Below are 21,382 nucleotides of genomic sequence, written 5' to 3'. Positions count from 1 at the left end.
GATGAGAAGGTATATACCGCAGTAAGAAAAAGTGCACACAAAATGAAACCTCTGTGCAATGTGTTTAGTTTTGCCTTGAATACTATGAGTGGGGTCCCTCCCTCCCAGTGTAGCCTGCATAGTTCCATGACTCTCTGGGAAAATGTGTGGCTAAGCCGCTTACACATGGCTGCATTACTTTCCCTTTAAAGGTTCATCTGCTTGGTTATATCTTAATATCTTCTGTCTCATGCTTGCATGTGGTTTTCTTGACAGGAAGCATTTAAAGAACCGCATATTAAAAAAAAAAATAATGTTTGAGACTATACTACTATTTGTCACCTAAAGTAGCATCCTTTTTTTCTCTTGTGCTTTTGCGTCAAAGGCCTTCAGACTAGGGCTTTACATAAAAACCTGTTGCAAAAGTTTGCAATTATTTTTTTCCTGGTTTAATGCACTTGCCTCTCCCTTCCTGGTGTGTGCAGAATGCTAAGATTATCTGGCTGAGAAATTATGTTCTGGAGGGACGTCATTGGTTTTGATTATTCATAAACTTTTTTTGAAGAATGTCCTACCAATCATTTTCTTGAGATGTTGCTTACATGCCTCCAAGGTGTAGTAAACCTTCGGACCTCTATCAAAATGAGTAGTAATTTTAACAATTAATATTAGCTTTGCATGGATTTGGAATTCAGTTGGAAGGATACACCTAGCTAATGTATTTGTTTGACAAGGGTGTAGCACACCTTGTATGATCAAACTCTTGATTGATCTCATGCCACCATGTTTACACAAGCAAGAAGAAGTCACATATATATAGCTTCAAATCTTTCTGGTGCTTGAGAGGGCCCGAGCTTAGAGAACTATTATCTGTTTGTGACTTTGTTTGTTGGCTTCTTTTTGAACCTGTTTAGGTTCTTGCTTTTTTGCCTTAGTTGTATTCCCCATCCTTCCCTTAACTTCAGTTCCTGAAACCAGTTTTAATAAAATATCTTGTTTTAAATTTGCACCTGTAGATGTGGTGTTGTCTCTGATACTTGTCCTGACATCTGTCTGTACTGTACCTACTGTATTCTCCTGTCTTATGATTTGATTTCTCTGTGTTGCCTGTTGTTTGACACCATCCCGATACCCACGGGTCAGACGGGTTCGGGCCAACCTCGACACATCACCTGCGGGTTCGGGCTGAGCTCTTCCGCTTGCCCTCCCCACCCGCAACCTTATACTGCCGGCAACTCTCTTCCGGCTGCTCTATTTATAGGCGTGTTCCCGGAAGCCCCATCCCTTTTGTGACATCATTGCATGGCAGGTGCAGGTCTATAGATAAAAGAAGGAAGCCGGGTCGGGTTGGGTAGGGGTAGGATTGGGGCAGGCGGGTTAGGGTCAGGTGCAGGTCGAGAAAATCTTGACTTGCACATCACTATTACCTGATATACGGTGCCGTTTTCAGCTAACAGGAGCCTTGGGGTATAGTGATTACAATTACTGCCTAAAACTGGGGCACCCTCCCAGTAAATGACCCTTCCCTTCTCCTTCTTCAGGACAAAAAACTCTGAAACTGAGGAGGATGGATGAAGAGGGATAACATTTAAAATGCTATTTAATGGTGAATAAGCTAACCTCCAAAACAATTTATAGTGCCATTGAATGTGTCTTACTGTTTCGCTTTGCCTTTGTCTTTTGCAGTCTTTCCTGTCAGGGGTATGTTGTCTGGAAAAAGCTAGTGTCAAACTGGTAACTTTTCCATGGTGATTAATTGGTGCATACAGTCAGATGAGTCTTATCCTGGCTGCCTGTAACTTCCCACTGACACTTTCCAGATGAAGAATTTGCCTCAGATCTTTCTGGGGATTGGGTGATCAAAAGGGATTTATCAGGTAAGAAAATCTCCTTTTATGCGTACGGCCCTACCTGTCAGTGCAGGACGACTGGGGATGTCCCAAAGCCGTCCTAATGAAGGGTGGGAAGTCAGGTAGGTGCCTCTGCAGATTTTAGTACCTTCCTACCAAATTCCGCAGGTGCAGCGTTGAATACATCAAATTTGTAGAATTTTGTAAAAGTGTGCGGAGACGACCATGTGGCCGCCTGACAGATAGTCTCTAGGGATGCTTCGTGATGAAGCGCCCAGGAGGTACTGACTTTCCTGGTTGCGTGTGCTCTTATTGTCATAGGGGTAGGTCTCCCCGCCTTGTTGTAAGCCTCTGATATGAGTAGTACTAGCCATCTGGCTATTGAACGTTTTGAGGCTGGAAGCCCGGCTTTTGGTCCTCGGAAGAGCAGGAATAGAGAGTCTGATTGTCTTATACTTTTGGTTCTGAGGATATATTCTTTCAGGGTTCGGACTGGGTCCAGACTGTTTGCTGTAGTATCCTCGTTGTTTTTAAGTACTGGAATAACTATTTCCTGGTTTAGGTGGAAGGTAGTTGCCATTTTGGGAATAAATGATGGGTTGGTACGGAGTACCGCTTTATCTTGATGGAATTTTAGCCAAGGGAATTTGCTAGAGAGAGCTGCGAGTTCTGAAACCCGTCTAGCGGAAGCTATTGCCATCAGAAATACTGTCTTTAGTGTGAGGTCTTTAAGGTTCGCGGATTCTAATGGTTCAAATGGCTTGTGTTGTAAGTAGGCTAGGACCAAGTTTAGATCCCAAGATGGAGTCGGGTCCCTAATTGGGGGTTTGATCCGCTGTAATGCCTGGAAGAAGAGCCTGACTTCTGGCATCAATGCCCACTGTTTGTGACAGAGGGCTGCTAGAGCCGAAGTTTGAACCTTAAGAGACGTGATGCTGAGGTTCATGTCAAATCCGTTTTGAAGGAAATGGAGAATGTGTGGAGATGTGCAAGTATTCCAATTAAGGTTGTTGGAGGAACACCATGATAGGAATGTTCGCCATACTCTATAGTATGCTCTGTTTGTTGAAGGTCTCCTGGCCGCTAGGAGAGTTGTGATCACTGACGGGTGGAACCCTTTCTGTTTCCAAATGTCGGATTCAAGAGAAATGCCGTCAAATGTAGTTTGTGGAGATCTGGGAACCAAGCTGGACCTTGTGTGAGTAGGTCTGGTGACATCGGTAGTGAGATGTGATCCACTGACATTGTCATTATGTCTGCAAACCAGGTTCGATTTGGCCATCTTGGTGCTATCAGGATTGTGAGGACTCTTTCCTGGCGGACTTTGTTGAGAAGTCTCTGAATCATCGGTATCGGTGGAAATGCATATGCCATTGGAAATGACCAGGGAGTAGCCAAGGCGTCGACAGCTTCTGCCTTTGGGTCCCTGATCCTGGAGAAGAAGCGTGGTAGTTGTGCATTCAGTCTGGATGCCATGACGTCCACTGATGGGGTGCCCCACCTGCTTGTTAGGTTCTGAAATACCTCTGTCTGGAGATGCCATTCTCCTGGGTCTATGGTATTGCGGCTCAGGTAATCTGCCTGCCAGTTCAATAGGCCTGGTATGTATATGGCTGAGATGTGAATAGCTCTGGTTTCTGCCCATTGGATGATGTGGGAGATCTCCCTCATGGCTGCAGTGCTTCGTGTACCGCCTTGCTTGTTGAGATAAGCCACTGCTGTGCTGTTGTCTGTCTGTATTCTGATATGAGAGCTCTGTAGGGCTGCTGACCAATGGGTGATCGCTCTGTGGATGGCCCGAATTTCCAGTACATTTATGTGTAGCTTCTGCTCCTGTGAGGACCAGAGTCCCTGACACGTTAGGTGTTTCCAGGCTGCTCCCCAGCCTTTCAGGCTCGCGTCTGTAGAGATCACTTCCGGGTCCGATAGGCGCCACGGTTTGCCCCGTGCTAGGTTGGATTGCAGGGACCACCATTGAAGGCTGATGCGAACCTGCTTGGAAAGGGGAATTTGTTGCGACAGGTCCTTGTGGTCTTTGTTCCATAGCCTTAGAAATTCCCTCTGTAATGGTCTCATGTGGTACCTCGCGAAGGGTACTGCATCTAAGGATGCGGCCATCAGTCCTAGTAGTTGTAGTATCTGGAATGCCGTGGCCGGTCGCTGTTGAATCTGATTGGAAAGTGATTGAATTTTTAATATCTTTTCCTGTGGTAGGAAGATTTGTTGTTGTACCGTGTCCACTATCATTCCTAGGAAGGGCATGACCTGTTGTGGAATCAGAATGCTCTTTTGGTGGTTTATTAGCCAGCCGTGTGATGTCAGTTGTTGGATGCATAGTTCGGTGTCTCTCACTGATTTGGTTACCGAGTCCGCATAGATGAGAATGTCGTCTAGATAGGGGTAGATGTGTACCCCCTGAGACCGGATTTCTGCCACTAGGGCTCCCAGAACTTTGGTAAAGATTCTGGGTGCTGAGGTCAGACCGAATGGCATGGCTTGGAATTGGTAGTGTGTCTGATTTAGGTAGAATCTGAGGAATTTCTGGTGGTCCGAATGAATGGGTATGTGCAGGTATGCATCTTTGAGATCTACCTTCGTCATGTAGGCTGCCTCTGGTAGTGCCGCTGTTATGGATCGAATGGTTTCCATTTTGAATCTCTGGTATTTGACGAATTTGTTGAGTGGATGAAGGTTGAGTACTGGGCGATATCCCCCGTCCTTTTTTGGTACCAAAAAGAGATTCGAATAGAATCCTTGGAAGTATTCCTCCTTGGGTACTGGAGTGATGACGTTTTTTAACAAGAGATCCTGTAGAATGAGTAGTGTTGCTGATGCCTTTGCGGCGTCTGTGGGTAACTTGGATGGGACTACTCTTGTGATCGGAGGGTATTTGTTGAAGAAAATTTTTAGTCCTTCTGATATGATTCTGAGAACCCAGGGGTCTTTTATGGACTTCTGCCAGGCTGTGGTAAATTGACTGATTCTGCCCCCTACCGCTGGACTCGGTTGGTGGGTCGTTAGTCAGGAATCCTGTGGTTTAGGTGGTCCACCTTTCCTGGTAGTTTTGGAGAAAGGTTGCCAAGTTTTCTGTCGTCTTGAGTTGAACTGGTTGGAGTTCTGTTTACCTCTATTGGTTTGTCTGTTGTAGGATTGGTTCCAGGAACGGTGATGATAGTTCCGTTTATGTGTTTCCCTTCTATTCTTTTTGGTTTGAGGTAGAAAAGAGCCTTTTCCCCCGGTCACATCTGAAATAATCTTTTTCAGTTCTGGCCCGAATAGTTGGGTGCCCTCAAATTTTAGGGATACTAGTCTGTTCTTGGAGGCGGTGTCTCCTGACCATTGACGGAGCCACAAGGCTCTCCTGGCTGCGATTGCCGCTGCTGATGCTTTGGTTGCCAGTTTTGCCATTTCTAGGGATGCTTCGCCTAGGAAAGAGAAAGCCAGTCCTAATTTGTCTAGCTCTGCGGAGTCTTGAGATCGTTTTAATTCCTGGCACCAGAATTGGGCGGTGCGGGCGACGCTAAGAGCTGCCGAGGCTGGTCGGAGTATTGCTGTTGAGTGTAGGAAGTCTCTTTTTAGTGCTGATTCTATTTTTCTATCCATGGGGTCCCGGAAGGAACCCGCGTCCTCTGATGGAAGTGTGGTATTCCTAGAGAGGCGTACAATGGCAGAATCTACTTTAGGTGATTTGTCCCAGACTTGAGCCAGTTCGTCTGCTACTGGAAATTTGCACATTAGTTTTTTGGAAATGGAGTTGCGTTTATCTGGGTCTGACCATTCTTCTGTAATTGATTGTATAATGGATTTGCTAGTGGGGAAAGATCTGGATTTTTTTGGGGCATTGCCCAACACTTTGTCTATTTTTGAAAGAGGTGGGTTGACTTGTTTGATCTCGAGTGTGTCGTACAGGTGTCTTAAAATGGCTTTGATATTGTCTGGTTGTTTGGTAGTCGATTCCTCATCTGATTGGGAGTCACTGTATTGCGAAGAGGCAGTTCCGCTAGACTCTGAGTCAGATAATGAATCGGATTGGGAAGATAAAGTGGTTGATGCGGTCTGGGCACTAGTACTTGGTTGTACCTTAGGCCTGTGCTGTTTGGATTGAGTTTGAGCAGACACTGCCTGCTGTACTGAGGTGTTTATATGATTTTGCAGCCAATCTATAAATTGAGAAAAATCTTTTACTGGTGCAGTTTCTTGATTAGGTGGGATAGCATGTGGCTCAGGCCGAGGGCTAGTAGCAGGACTAGATGGGCCTGGAGAATTTTGATGGGGACTAGGAGAGTCCTGTGTGGCATGAATTAATGCAGTAGTGGTGAGTGAGTGAGCCATGGCTGTGTCTGTGTCAGACTCAATAGATTGCTGCAGCCTTGTCATTTTTGGTAAATTAGGGGGGGAAGCATCTCTCTTCCTAAGTCTCTTTTTAGGGGCTTTGGCCGGCTTATGCTTAGAAGGGGCCTTTTCCCCTAAATTATCTGCTCCTTTCTGAGAGGATAGATCCTCTATAAGTTCTAGCAGCTCTTTGGAAGCCATTATGCTGCTTAGTTGATTAACTTGTTGAGTTTGCAGTCTGTTATATGGACAGGGGGCCTTTTCCCCTTGTTTGTATGAAAAATAAAACTCTTGCCTGCTGCCTGAAGAGTTACTGCGTTCCCCACAGGTAGAGCGCGCGAAGTGAGTCGCGCGGTCCGATGACGTCACCTTCCTGCGCCGAAGGTAGAGACGCGCCAGGAAGAAGTGAGTGCCTTGTTCAAAAGGCCGGGGACCAGGGAAGCGGCCGGTAGCCTGGCTCGGAGCGCGCCAAAGGGGGGCTCACGAGGGGAACTTCCAGGTAGGCAGAGTATGCCAAGTGAGCAGAGTATGCAGCGCAGCGGAGCAACGCGCCCAGCAGGAAGGAGGGTGGGAGGAGGGGGGGCTCACGCTGCTAGTGCTGTCTTACTGACAGAGGCGCTGTGGCTGGCAGTGGAGCAACTCACCTGATAGGGGCTCACACTGAACAGGACTTAGCCTGGTTTGGGTTACAACGGAGCACACACCGCCATGGGGGCTCGCGTCTAGGTAGGTACCATGCTGGTATCGTTACCCATGTTCCGGTATGAAGTAGCATATTAGGGAGCACACTTTCTAAGAGGGCTCACCTAGGATATGGTTTTCTATTCTGGATGTGGTTAGCTTCTTGTTTTGGAATCCTTACTGTTTTTTTGTGAGGAGGTTGAATTTGCGTCCTATCTCCGAGCAGGACAAACTAAAAACTGATCAGAGAGGGAGACACAGGAAGAGGAGGAGCTTCATTCATTCATTAGAGTTTGTCCTGTCTCCAGAGAGGAGAACTTAACCCCAGTCGTCCTGCACTGACAGGTAGGGCCGTACGCATAAATAATAATTTCCCTCATCGCCAGCTGTATGCTTATTTACCTCTAGTGTCTGAAAGATGTGAGGCACAAGGACTTGTGTAATGGCCAAGTACATCAATAACTGTACTTCTTAATAGTGATTTAGATTTGTATTTGGAAAAAATAAACTTGTTCGTACATGTTCTGTTGCAAATTTAGGTTGCAGTTTGTGTTATATCTTATTGAGCTGGGATGATTTCTTTAAATTGATCCTATCTATAGTTTTCATCTCAGGAATTGCACATTCAATATCCCAACCACTCCTTTGGTACAGTCAGTGCCGGATTTCTTGCAAAAGTGTCTCAAAGCTGCCCTCATTCACGCCCCCTCCACCCCCTAGGGATCACACATGCGGAGCACTGGGGACAGAACGCACTGAACATGAATGCATGTTGCAGGGCTGCAGTGATTTCATTTAAATTACTTTGCATGAGTTAAAGTAAAGATTTACACAAGCACACAGGCCTCTTTTAATAGCGATCCCATCTGGTGCACAGACGTTGGGGAGATGGCACTCCCCCAGCGAAATAGAAAAGAATTGGTACCTATTTTTTTTTTTTTTTTTCATGAGTTAAACCCTCCTGACTGGATTATATAGGAGTGTTCCTGAATTTTTAGGTGATCTGGTAAACCTATATTGCATAAATATGCAGTTATGGCTGAAATAGGTTAAAGGAGACATTGGATAAATGGAAAAAAAAAAAAACAATTTTGTAGGCATTTATGAATAATATATGTTGCTGGTTTCACTTATGGCTAAAAATTAATCCTATCTGTAAAAATGGCCCCTTTAGTGCAGCTCCCTATAGATCCTATCAGTTCTCTGTCCCTGTTTCAAATGAAGAGTGGGCGTGTCCTAATAGTCCCTGCCAGAAGCACAGGAGGAGGGTGATAGCCAATCACAGCCTTGCAGTCACACAAGCAAAGATAGGCTTCAGTTCCCTATCAGGTCAGCCAAGCTGTTGATTGCTTCCTATCCTACAATATAGTGTACTGAAAGCCACCGGGTCCCCTGCACATCCAGAGAATTCAGCCAGCAGGAAGTGGAACAGATGGGCGGGACTAGTAGGAGAATTTAATCAGTTCAAAATACAACTTTTTAAGCTCAATCCTTCTATATTTAGAGAAGTGTAATTCACTGGTATATTCTTAATTTTTATATGATATGTCTCCTTTAAACATGCTGTACATGGATGTCATGGGGTCGGGAAGGAGGTGGGGCTGTGATATGACAATTCCCAATCGCCGTGCCAATTAGCTAAGGCTAATTATACAATTCTGATGCAGTTGTCCTAGTTTCAGATCTGTCATGTAATGTGAATCTGAATGAATTACTAACCAGCCTTTTACATTTATATTCTATATATACAGTATATTTTGAGATGGTCTCTAAGCTCCGTAACTGAAAGCAGCACAGAGCATGTGCAGTAAATCTGCAGAATAGAATACGGGGAGCTGCTGGGGGCATCTTTGGAGGCACATATCTTCTTTTTTTTTTTTTAACCTTCTGCCATCTGGCAGGCGGTATCGAAGTATCTGTCCCTGGTCAGCTTGATTAAGTAATAGTTTTATTTCTCAAGCTGTAGGATTCTTAAATTATTGTAAATGAGTAAATTAAGTGTCCCCTTTTTTGCACTTTTGCACAATAGCACTTTTTTAGAGCATAAATATATATAATAGTTAAGCTTCAGAATAATACTTAAATACAGGTTTTTGTATGGCAATTGTTTTATTTGGTACACTGATATATTCATTGAAAAATGCACATTGCACTTTGGAGTAAAGATCATAGTTACAGTTTTAGTATGATATTTAAAAAAAAAAAAAAAGCAGCAAAAAGAATATTAAAACTGTGCAATAGAATTGAAAAATTTAAAATACTGGTTTGCTACATAGCAAAAAAAAAAAGACAAAACACAAAAACTCGGCGCTAAAGTCCTAAGTGGAAGAATGTGTGAATCTTGATTGCTGCTTCCTCAAAAACGCTTCCTTTGAGTTGGCCTCAACAAGCGCATATATAAAAGAAAAATGCTCACCAGACAGCATTAATATTGTGCCAAAAATAGAATTGATGATATAAATTGATTGGAGAATCTGCCCAATCCGTTTCAATACCTCAGAAGTTAAAATCGGGAAAAAAGCAAAGAATAGCATAATAACGTTTATTAAATAACTTGACCCTGCACAATACAGGCTACTTAAAGTATGTAGAGATAAAACAATCGCATAAAATGGCTCAACGCGGTTCAGGTGTGAACGACACACTTCCTCAGGAGCAACTGACTGTATGAAGGCACTCCAACTTATAGTTAGAGACAAACTAGTGACGCCCGCACTTCCTGCAATAATTTTGCAGAAAAATATCCTAAAAATGTTTTCCCTTTTCTATATATAATATATATATATTTATTAGTAACGCCAATTTATTACATACATATAATCACCTCTGCTATCTGTACAGTAAACCTTTCATATATTACTTGTATGCTGTACCCAGAACAGCTATAAAAGGGAATAAATCTTTAAAAAAAAAATCCAGAAACATTAAAAAGGATGAGTTGAAAAGGAGTATTGATTTAAAAGGCAGCTAGATCAATGTCAACATTAAGTCCACAAGGAAAAAGCGTATTCAATTTAAAAATCCAGAAAGTCCCCCATTGCCGTAGTCTGATGAACTAATATTGGGGGAGATTTGTTCAAGTCCCATAAAAACTAATCCGTAGGATCACAAGGGGACATATAAGTGTGGGGAAAAAAAAGCAGCCCGTGTTCATTTGTAGCACCAAAATATTTCAGTATTTATGGGTTACCTATTGCGAGGGGGTTCATTAATTGTCGCTCTATTTACGTGCTCTATTTGTTAGTATGTCCTTGCAAACCGTTATATGTTGGGAGGACTATTAGAGCCGTAGGGACTAGGATCAACGAACATATACATAATATTAAGCTTGGTAAGACCAATCATGGGGTTTCTAGACCCTTCAAGCTTGCACACAGTTGTGATCCTACGGGATTAGTTTTTATGGGTCCCTTGGACCGATTTGCCAGCTATTCCGCCCGTGTATGGGCACTCCCGACGGGCCTGCCCGACCGATATCTGGCCTGAAATCGCCCAGATCTCGGTCGGGCAGGTTAGAAAATCGTCGGATCAGGGACCGCATCGGCTCGTTGATGCGGTCCCCAGAGCGACTTTGCCTATGCCCGTCATTATAATTTGCCCCAGGGCCAAACGATCGAATTACCCTGGATTCTACAGATATCGCCCACCCGTAGGTGGGGGATATCAGGAGAAGATCCGCTCGCTTGGCCAAGCGAGTGGATCTGCCAGTGTATGGGGACCTTTAGTGTATAACTCGCATTCATTTTATTTCTACCAATGTGCATAACCTTGCATTTATCAAAATTAAACCGGCCTTGTCCTATAGTAAAATGGCAAATAAGGTTAATTGAGTTCATGTTTAATTGAGCCAGAATCTTCTAATCAACAATTATATTGTGCAGTACTCAATTTTTAATCTGGTATTGTAAATCTTATTGTCTTATTTTTGTCCTGAAAACAAGAGACTTTAGGTGGCTATACACGGCAGATCGCTCACTTGGCGATGTCGCCAAGCGAACGGATCTTCACCCGATATCCCCACCTACGGGTGGCGATATCGGGGAGGCATGTCGGTGAATTTGATCGTTTGGCCCTGGGGCCAAATGATCGAATTCTGCAAGTGGCAATGGGGCAGTCGGTTTGGGGACCGCATCAACGAGCCGATGCGGTCCCCGATCCGACGGGATTTTCTAACCTGGCCGACCGATATCTGGCCAATTTCAGGCCAGATATCGGTCGGCCAGTCCGATCGTTTCTGCCCCTACACGGGCCAATAAGCTGCCGAGTCGGTCCAAGGGACCGATATCGGCAGCTTCTATCGGCCCGTGTATGGGGACCTTTAACTGCACACTGACAAAGTCATACTTTGTTCTATGTAGGGAAGTGTTTTGTGGCTTTGTTTTTTTGTGCTGTTTCCTCTAGTGAGACAAGAAGCAGTGGTTAATTGATATTCTTGCTCCCATTATAGCAGAGCATCAAGTTACCACAGTTGTATGAGAGCTAAGATGAGAGGATAGTTTTGATGGAGAAAGTTGCAGCTCACTCATTAGTCCAGAAAATATACGGTACAACAGTGTTAATTGTGAGATACTAAATTAACCTGACATAACCAATCTTACTATTCTTATCCTACAGGTTAGAGGAAGATCATGATGCAATAGGTTTAAAAAAACCCCAAAACAAAGACCAACTACACAGTTGTTTATCCTGGTTAATCTGTAGGACCCTAATGATGTAACTTCACATTGGGGAAACTTAACATTTATTTTTAAGGCAAATGCCTTATTAATCTAGCCTTATGTAGGTGTGTGGAAAGGAATTGGGAATGCAATTGCTCAACTATTGCTTACTAAGCAAGCCCCTAGTGTGATGTGAATGGATAGCAGTTTGTCAGTACTGATTATCTGGTGAACTTATGCCACGTATAGGAAGTCATGAACTTAACCAGAACAAGATCCTAAAACAGATGGGACCAACATTTGTGGAGGTCATTCTGGGAGGTAGTTATTCCTATGTAATTAGCATGCTTTAACTTTATTGTTGCCATTATATTTTGAAGTTGATTAGTGGCGAATAGTACAGTAAGCAAAGACAAACCAAGTACCAACAATAGAACATGCTATAACAAGCCATGACCTGAGTTGATATGAGAGCAACAAGGTTAACATTTGTGGCATGTGATATATAGTGCTCAAGATTTTATCTAATATAAAGTACCAATATTTATCTGGGCACATTTTAATTTGTTACGTTCTTATTTGAATTTGTATTACTTACCAATACATAAAAAATACTGCTTTTTATTGCGACTATAACTAGTACTGTAAGAACATAAAGAGGGTTTGAGTTGACAATACCCACTAGCACTTATTAGTTTGGCTGTCCTTCTGGTGAAAGAATGGAACATATGGATCATATGGGAGGCATTGGTTAGAGCTCCACAGTCACAGCTCACTGCTGCTCTAGGCCAACAACAATCTGAACATGCCCCAATCAGATGTTGAACTAGGATGGAATTGCAAAATGGAAACATTTTCTCCTGGCACAAGTGAACTGTAATATTACTCTTTAGCTCTATATATTACTCTTTAGCTCTATATATTCAGATCTGTGTTTCATTTAGGATAGAGAGTACTTCTGTTGTTTTGATCTTATGTTATTTTTGGCTGGTAATGAAAATGCTGTTTCTAAAGTGCTTTGATATATTAGAATTGTAATTTTTGATATCTGAAAGCATAGAGAAGAAAAAAAAACTAATTACAATAATAAAACATTTAATAAAGACAGTGGTACAAAAACTGTAACTCTAAATATCTAAAAATGCTAGTGCCTATTGCAGTTGGCATGCATGCAGGTGTGATGTGGTCACACTAAAAGCTGATATTTTAGTTTAAATGTATTGTTTCAAAGCAAGTGTTTGTTAAAGCAGGTTTCACTGACCGATGGCTCTGAAAAGTGCCTTCCTATAACAGCCTTGAAACAGACTGGAAGGAAGTGGTTTTTCTTATTCTCTGTAAAACAGGGAACCAAAAAAAAGACTAAAGACAAATTGCCAGTGTTTAAGTCTGTATGATTACATTGTTTATGTTTGGAGTGGAATGAAACCAATTATTGCACATGAACAATATCTACAGGACAAGAATAGAGCTGTGCAACAAAAAAAAAATAATAGCTTTCTGAATGGTGGCTCTGGAGGAGGCCTAGCTTTACCAAATCTCAAACTTTACTTTCTGGCTGCCCAGTTAGTATTTGCACATTGGTGGATGGTCCCTAAGATTAATAATCCAGGGTTGTTCCTAGAGGCTGCTACAGAAGGATGGTTTGAGGCCCTGTCTAAACGTCCCTACCGAGGAATCTTCTCTTACTATGCCACTACACCTGCCATGGTTACAGTAGGGGTCTTCCAGAAATCCAGAAGTTGGTCCATGGCCCTTCTGAAGCTTGGTCTCCCTGGGCCCCACTCTGGGGTAACAAACAACTCGCAGACTTTCATTCTTTCTCAGACATTGCCAGATGGGCACAGCTAGGTATTAAAACACTAGGGGACGTTGTTACTGGTGGTGAATGTAAAATCTATGTCTTACTGCGACAAGAGGTGCACCCCCCTCCTGACATGCTTTTCAGATTCTTGCAGTTACAACATACCTTCAATATCGAATTTCCTGCAATTTCCTGTCCGCGCTGGACAACGAGATGTGGTCTGATGCCCTCAAACTGGTTTCAGAAATATGGTAAGGGGTGTACTTGACCCCCTACCACCTGGGCAAAATCTATGAAAATGTGTCCGACTAATGAAACAGAGTGCTAACATCACTTCTGCACTGGGGACATGTTTTCTGTTCCTGCCCGGTGATACAGAGATTCTTAATGAGAAGCATACCTTCCCATATATGCGCTCTCCAGAACTTTGATAGACAGACTGGACACCTGCAACTCTGATCTTATTCTAGACTGTGCTATCTACAGTTGCTTTACTATGCTAAGAAATCCATTCTAATGCATTGGATTGGATTGCTTTAGATCCTCCTCCACTACAACTTTGCCGAAAATTGGTGGATGATTCCCTTCCTAGTCAGAAACTGACTGAAGAGGGTGCCTAGAGAAATTCAATGCCAAATGGCACGTGGCTGGACCTATAAAGTCATTGAATATGGAATCCTGTACATCCATAAGGGCAAAGACACACTGGGCGATTATTCGGTGCGACTAATCTACGTGACGAAAATGCGCAAGTGTTTATTCCCATTGACGGCCATTGTACTCTGTGAGAAAAGTCGCCGTGACTGGCTTAATTAAAAGTCACGGTCTAATCACCCCATGTGTCTTCACCCTAATTGTTACCCTGGCCTCACTCCTCTTTTCTTGTCTTTTGTTTTTCTATTGTTTACCTGTTTGAATAATAAAACTTGCATAATAAAATCTTTAAAAAATAAATAAATAAATAAAATAAACAGTGCCAATCAAACGCTGTCTTTCTAAGACTGCCGTGCATCCCAAGCAGTAGCTGTCAGTGCAGATAATAGGAAACATGTGACTTAACCACAGCATTGCTTTTTTCAGACATTCCAGGGCCTGGGAGATGTTCCTAGTTTTCATGTCAAACACAGTTTTTGGAAGATGCAAACGGGAATATTTTCCAAAGGTCAGGCAGGCATCAGAATAAAATCCCAGTCCAAACTTTTCTTTATAGACTGCAGTACGTGCATACATCTGCACATTTTTTTTTGTTTTTTTTTTTTAAAGGACTGCTTTTTTTAATTTATTACATTATTTTTCACTAAAACTGTATTTTTTTTTCTTGGGTGCAAGCTGCACTCTTTTGATCAGTGATACGAGTAATTGAAAAGTGATGAAAATGCTGTTTGTGCTATCTCCCTAAGTTGTTTATGGAGGCATTCTGCTCAGAGTACATGTATGGGACCTGTTATCCAGAATGCTCGGGACCTGGGGTTTTCCGGATAAGGGATCTTTCCGTAATTTGGATCTCCATACCTTAAGTCTGCTAAAAATCATTTAAACATTTAAATAAACCCAATAGGCTTGTTTTGCCTCCAATAAGGATTCATTATATCTTAGTTGTGATCAAATACAAGGTACTGTTTTATTATTACAGAGAAAAAGGAAATAATTTTTAAAAATTAGAATTATTTGCTTACAATAGAGTCTATGGGTGATGGGCTTTCTATAATTTAGAACTTTCTGGATAACAGGTTTCCGGATAAGGGATCCCATACCTGTATTGTATTTTAAAGGAGAAGTATACCCCTGGGTGCAAAAAGCCCCCTTAACTATCATTGCCTAGACCCCTGTCACCTCTCCCTTATTGCATAGTTTTTAAGTTTACACTCTGTCCATATCGCTAACCACTAGCTAAAACAGGGTCTGTGTTGGCGGTGAAGATACAGGTTACGTGCTGCGCTTCTCTGCACTTTTAGGTAGTGGTTAGCGATAGGGAGTGTAAACTTAAAAACTTTGCGGCAAGGGAGAGGTGAGGGGGGGGGGGTCTAGGCAATGATAGTTAAGGGGGTTTTTTAGAGCCCGGTGGTATAGTTCTCCTTTAATCTAAAAGAGAATAATAGTTGTAAAAAAAAAATAAATCTGAAAGGGCTAGTTTCAGTGAGATCTGAAGTATTTATAGCACTGACAAGTTTCTGGGATTTTAAGATAAAATGTTAGTTTTCAGGGCTTTTAAAAAGCCCATTCCTGTGGTTGACCATGATAAATTGTGGTTGTAGTAATGACCTTTTTTCTTTTCTGATTTGTACCACTAATTTACATTTCATTTTTTTTTTTCTAGCAACTGCTTTCATATTTGTGTTTTAATCTCAGTTGGTTTAGTCCTCTTCAATTGACTGCTGTTTTTGTTTTTTTTATTTTTAAGGTGATGATTTCTCCCTGATCCAGCAAGAAATTTTTATGGTAAAGGAGTGTAAGCATGCCAACATTGTGGCTTATTTTGGCAGCTATCTTTCGTAAGTTTCACAACTAAGTTTGCCATTGTAATATATTTTTATAGTCATCATATAATTTCATCTGACTTTGGTATATCTATGTATTTTGAACATAAAAATGTTCAGCAGACCTCTGTTTGCCTTTGCATGTTAAAAATTGTGTGAGATAAATGCGGCAAATTACAGCATTTTTAGGCGATTTTCAGAAATGCCATTAAAACCACTAACTTTAGGGAAGCTTTGCTATTTGGTGTAAAAAGATGTAAGATGCTCTAGATGGAGTGATTTTCAAAATGTAACAAATTTTTACAAAATCCGATAACTGTACAAAAGCATTGCAACTTGGTAGTTTGGAGTAGACAGGCAGTTTTATCTATTCTGGATATGTCACAATCTGTTATTTCCAGCAAACCTACTGTAATTCCTACTGGAATTTTTGGCCTTGAAATCTAAAGCATATGCAGCCTTTCTGAAGCAGTGCTTTGGAAATTTGGTAATGTACTGCTGGGAGTTTTTGTCCTATACAAGTGAGAAATCTCTCTAAAACTATAATATAATATATAATATATAATATATATATATATATATATATATATATATATATATATATATATATATAGGTCCTTTTCAAAAAATTAGCATATTGTGATAAAGTTCATTATTTTCTGTAATGTACTGATAAACATTAGACTTTCATATATTTTAGATTCATTACACACAACTGAAGTAGTCCAAGCCTTTTCTTGTTTTAATATTGATGATTGTGGCATACAGCTCATGAAAACCCAAAATTCCTATCTCAAAAAATTAGCATATCATGAAAAGGTTCTCTAAACAAGCTATTAACCTAATCATCTGAATCAACTAATTAACTCTAAAAACCTTAAAAAGATTCCTGAGGCTTTTAGAAACTCCCAGCCTGGTTCATTACTCAAAACCGCAATCATGGGTAAGACTGCCAACCTGACTGCTGTCCAGAAGGCCATCATTGACACCCTCAAGCAAGAGGGTAAGACACAGAAAGAAATTTCTGAACAAATAGGCTGTTCCCAGAGTGCTGTATCAAGGCACCTCAGTGGGAAGTCTGTGGGAAGGAAAAAGTGTGGCAGAAAACGCTGCACAACGAGAAGAGGTGACTGGGTCCTGAGGAAGATTGTGGAGAAGGACCGATTCCTGACCTTGGGGGACCTGCGGAAGCAGTGGACTGAGTCTGGAGTAGAAACATCCAGAGCCACCGTGTACAGGCGCGTGCAGGAAATGGGCTACAGGTGCTGCATTCCCCAGGTCAAGCCACTTTTGAACCAGAAACAGCGGCAGAAGCGCCTGACCTGGGCTACAGAGAAGCAGCACTGGACTGTTGCTCAGTGGTCCAAAGTATGTCATTCGGAAATCAAGGTGCCAGAGTCTGGAGGAAGACTGGGGAGAGGGAAATACCAAAATGCCTGAAGTCCAGTGTCAAGTACCCACAGTCAGTGATGGTCTGGGGTGCCATGTCAGCTGCTGGTGTTGGTCCACTGTGTTTTATCAAGGGCAGGGTCAATGCAGCTAGCTATCAGGAGATTTTGGAGCACTTCATGCTTCCATCTGCTGAAAAGCTTTATGGAGATGAAGATTTCATTTTTCAGCACAACCTGGCACCTGCTCACAGTGCCAAAACCACTGGTAAATGGTTTACTGACCATGGTATTACTGTGCTCAATTGGCCTGCCAACTCTCCTGACCTGAACCCCATAGAGAATCTGTGGGATATTGTGAAGAGAAAGTTGAGAGACACAAGACCCAACACTCTGGATGAGCTTAAGGCCGCTATTGAAGCATCCTGGGCCTCCATAACACCTGAGCAGTGCCACAGGCTGATTGCCTCCATGCCACGCCACATTGAAGCAGTCATTTCTGCAAAAGGATTCCCGACCAAGTATTGAGTGCATAACTGAACATAATTATTTGAAGGTTGGCTTTTTTTGTATTAAAAACACTTTTCTTTTATTGGTCGGATGAAATATGCTAATTTTTTGAGATAGGAATTTTGGGTTTTCATGAGCTGTATGCCACAATCATCAATATTAAAACAAGAAAAGGCTTGAACTACTTCAGTTGTGTGTAATGAATCTAAAATATATGAAAGTCTAATGTTTATCAGTACATTACAGAAAATAATGAACTTTATCACAATATGCTAATTTTTTGAAAAGGACCTGTATATATATATATATATAATATTGGTATGAAAATATGAAAACTTAGGTTGTCCTGAAAAAAACAATGTATCATTTCAAGGAAAGGCCCCTAAAGAGCATAAAATGGTCAAAAACTGTTTGGCATTGAAAGTTCTGGTAACGTCAAAGGTCTTCCTCAAAGAATGTGCTTATTTTATTTATCTGTACTTAAAGGAGAAGGAAAGGCTAGTAAAGAGTTAATCCCAAGCTGCAGGCATACCTTCAGTTGTCTCAATAGTGCCCTTAAGTCTCCCCATACTTCACCCGTTCAGAAGATCAGAAGCCAAACCGGAAAAAAAAAACGCTGAGCAGTGTAGAGAAGATTACCATAATGCATCGCTCCTTTAAGACTTGGCAACTTGTTACTGCAGGCGGCGCATGCGCACACAGCAGGAGTGTCCGGTTGCCATGGCGACGCAGCGTCTGAGAACTCTGTGACAAGCAGGTGGGGGGCAGGTGCGGCGAGTGGCGGAGGGTTTGTGGCAGGAGCGGGGAGCTTGGGGGGGTTTGTGGCAAGAGCGGGAAATGGCGGAGGCTTTGTGGCAGGAGCGGGGAGCGGAGGGGGGGCTGGCTTGTGCTTTTCAGCCCATACAGACACACTGGACAAGATGGCGGCGCCGTTCACTGAAACAAGTATGTAGGTTCTAGTATGTGTATCTCTCTAAATCTTTCATTAGGCAAGCCAGGAATATAGCGTTTTTACACAGCAATAGTAGTACTATTTAATAGTGTGCTTAATAGGTTTTGACTTTCCTTCTCCTTTTAATGCTGTAAATGTGACTGATTACTCAACTATTTTCTTTTGTTTTTCTGTTCTAGACGTGAAAAACTATGGATCTGTATGGAGTACTGTGGCGGCGGCTCACTCCAAGACATATATCATGGTATCTCAATAGTTCATGTTCATGTTGCTCTACATAGTGATAAATGATGTGAAAAACATTCTTGGGAGGTCACAGACAACTTTTTCTGTCAGTCACTGTACAACAAAATTCTAGTGACTAAAGTAATTTACTCTGGCATAATAGTAATCACAGCATATTATTCCCTCACTGTTCTGAGATCAGTAGTTGTAGAGGTTACTAAGGGTTGTCATGTCTGCAGATTAATTTTATATTTTTATTTTACCAGAATTTATAGCTGGTATAATCCATCTGAATGCTTTATTTACTCTTAAACATAACTATGTAATAGTTTAAAGCTATTCTGTTTTTAAGTCTCTCTTTCTCTAAAGATGGGACTTGAAAGATGCTCAGATCTATCTCATTCCAAATCCAAAATATTTTATTTTTATTCCCACATTCAGATTTAAGGATCTGGAAACCAGCAGGTTTCATTAAACCTCAACCTTTCACATACCACCTAAACTGAGACTAGTTTTCTCTTTATTGAGAATTGGTGGCTCCTTGTCTGTTTCTAACTCGTGAAGGAGATTTACAGTCTGCATTTTTTTATTTTGTATGTTTGGAATTTTTTTTTTTTTTTTTTAAAGAGCCAATTGTTTACAGCTGGTTTCATGAATATGTAACAGGAGCATTCTCTGTTGTTGTTTCTGGACAGGGGCCAGAAAGCTTATTTTATCAATGTAGGTAGCTTCTACTAACTAAAGCTGGCCATACACACACCGATATTACGTTTCATACGATATTCAGTGTGTGTATGATGGATTGACAAAGCGATGTTATGATAAAAGATTTTGATTGGGTGCTGTCGAAGGCATCCACAAAGGCATGTGTTTAGGGCTGAATTGTCAGATGGGGTAGAATTCCTATTGTTTCTATCTCCATATCTGACAATTCAGCCCCGAACGTTAGTGGAGGGTACAAACCGTCTTTACTGCAACCAATGGCTGCAATTGTAATCATAATTGTATGATTAAGCCCTTCTGTTCTATAGCTCAGTGTGATAGGATATTTAGTATACTCTACTTAATGTTCTTCAAACTCATTACCATCTGACTTCAGTTAAGTTTGTATTAGCCAAAAAAAGTGGATTGTTGCTATTAAGCCATCCCCTGAGCTAATCAGTTTTGTGTATTAAGCAAGGAGGCTGCATCCTCCTCCACCTTCTGTATGGATGTCACTTAATGTTTGAGTTACCTTTAGGCTAATGTCCCACGGAGTGATTTAGTTGCCCATGGTATCTCTCTGCTACCACAGGTGACTATAAAGGCCTACACATTGCTTCGGCTTTTCTAAGTCACGCAATGTTTCCTCCTGCAGGCAACTTCCTTCTAATTCGGAAAGCTGAAGGGAAGCATAGACTTTTCCACCAGCGACTCCTATTGTTGCTGGTGGAAAGGCATTTCGGAGTGGGTAGTCGGAGCAGTAGCAGAGATCTACCGAGGGCGACTTACTCGCTCTGTGGAACATTAGCAAAAATCTCATGAACTGTGGAGTCTTGTGTTCTTGAGTTCATCAAATCTTTCATGATATATTTGTAAACAATAATAGAGAGAAGGTAACATTTCTGCATTTCTTTTTTTTTTTTTTAGTAACGGGGCCACTCACAGAATGCCAAATAGCATACATGTGCAGAGAGACCTTGCAGGTACCATGCCTTTTGCTGCGTATAAATAAACTTATAAAATTCTTATAGGGATATAATAACAATATTGTTATAGCTACAGTTTTAATTGTTACCTAAAATACACAGGGATGTTTCTACCAGGGAAGCAGGGGTTGTCTCCGGGTCTTTGCCCCATTGGAGGCCACCAGAGACCACATTTCAAGTGAAACAGAAGAGATTTTACATTGCACTTGCATTTGGAAGAGAGCAAACATGCAGGGGCAGGGTGTTCACGCGGGCCCAGGCAATGCTAGTTACGCACATGTTCATGCACTCCTGTACTCTACTGATTAAAAGACATAGAAAATCTGACTTTTATTACATTGTATTAGGGCAGGGGAGTAGCTCCATTCACAGACATAGTTTCGGCCTGTGTGGAGCTACACTTTGAATTTCTGTGCATATATATGTGCTCCATTTATTTATATGTATAACCGATGTTTCGGTCCCTTTTGGGACCTTTTTCAAGGTATAATATATATATATATATATATATATATATATATATATATATATATACGAATTGGGAAAAGAAGCCGCACTCACAGGACTTAAGTACAAAAATAAAAAACTTTTAATGGTAAATCAGTGAACTGACGTTTCGGCTGAACACCTCAGCCTTTCTCAAAGTTAAACCACACTGTGAAAGCTAACATTAAATACACTGACTGGCGGGAAAAAACAGACAACACAGTGGTGTGACGTCACAGTTTTCACGCTGTGACGTCACACCACTGTGTTGTCTGTTTTTTCCCGCCAGTCAGTGTATTTAAGTCCTGTGAGTGCGGCTTCTTTTCCCAATTCGTGTTCATTCTAATTTTGAGGA

General features: G+C 41.7%; 1 protein-coding gene across 3 annotated transcripts in view; it reads left to right on the top strand.

Annotated features, from left to right (window-relative positions):
• The window catches only part of map4k5 (mitogen-activated protein kinase kinase kinase kinase 5), a 92,461-nt gene that overhangs the window by 31,561 nt on the left and 39,518 nt on the right, over positions 1 to 21,382 (top strand). For all 3 annotated transcript variants that reach the window (XM_012968103.3, XM_012968104.3, NM_001142049.1), the window contains exons 3-5: positions 15,703 to 15,793; positions 18,808 to 18,872; positions 20,483 to 20,538. In XM_012968103.3, coding sequence (XP_012823557.1) covers positions 15,703 to 15,793; positions 18,808 to 18,872; positions 20,483 to 20,538 — 212 coding nt within the window. The remainder of the gene's footprint in view (positions 1 to 15,702; positions 15,794 to 18,807; positions 18,873 to 20,482; positions 20,539 to 21,382) is intronic.

Source organism: Xenopus tropicalis, chromosome 8 (genome assembly GCF_000004195.4).
Source record: "Xenopus tropicalis strain Nigerian chromosome 8, UCB_Xtro_10.0, whole genome shotgun sequence".
In the NCBI taxonomy this organism is placed as follows: domain Eukaryota; kingdom Metazoa; phylum Chordata; class Amphibia; order Anura; family Pipidae; genus Xenopus; species Xenopus tropicalis.
The sequence above is the reverse complement of the archived record's forward strand: the minus strand, read 5'-3'. Positions and strand labels throughout refer to the sequence as shown.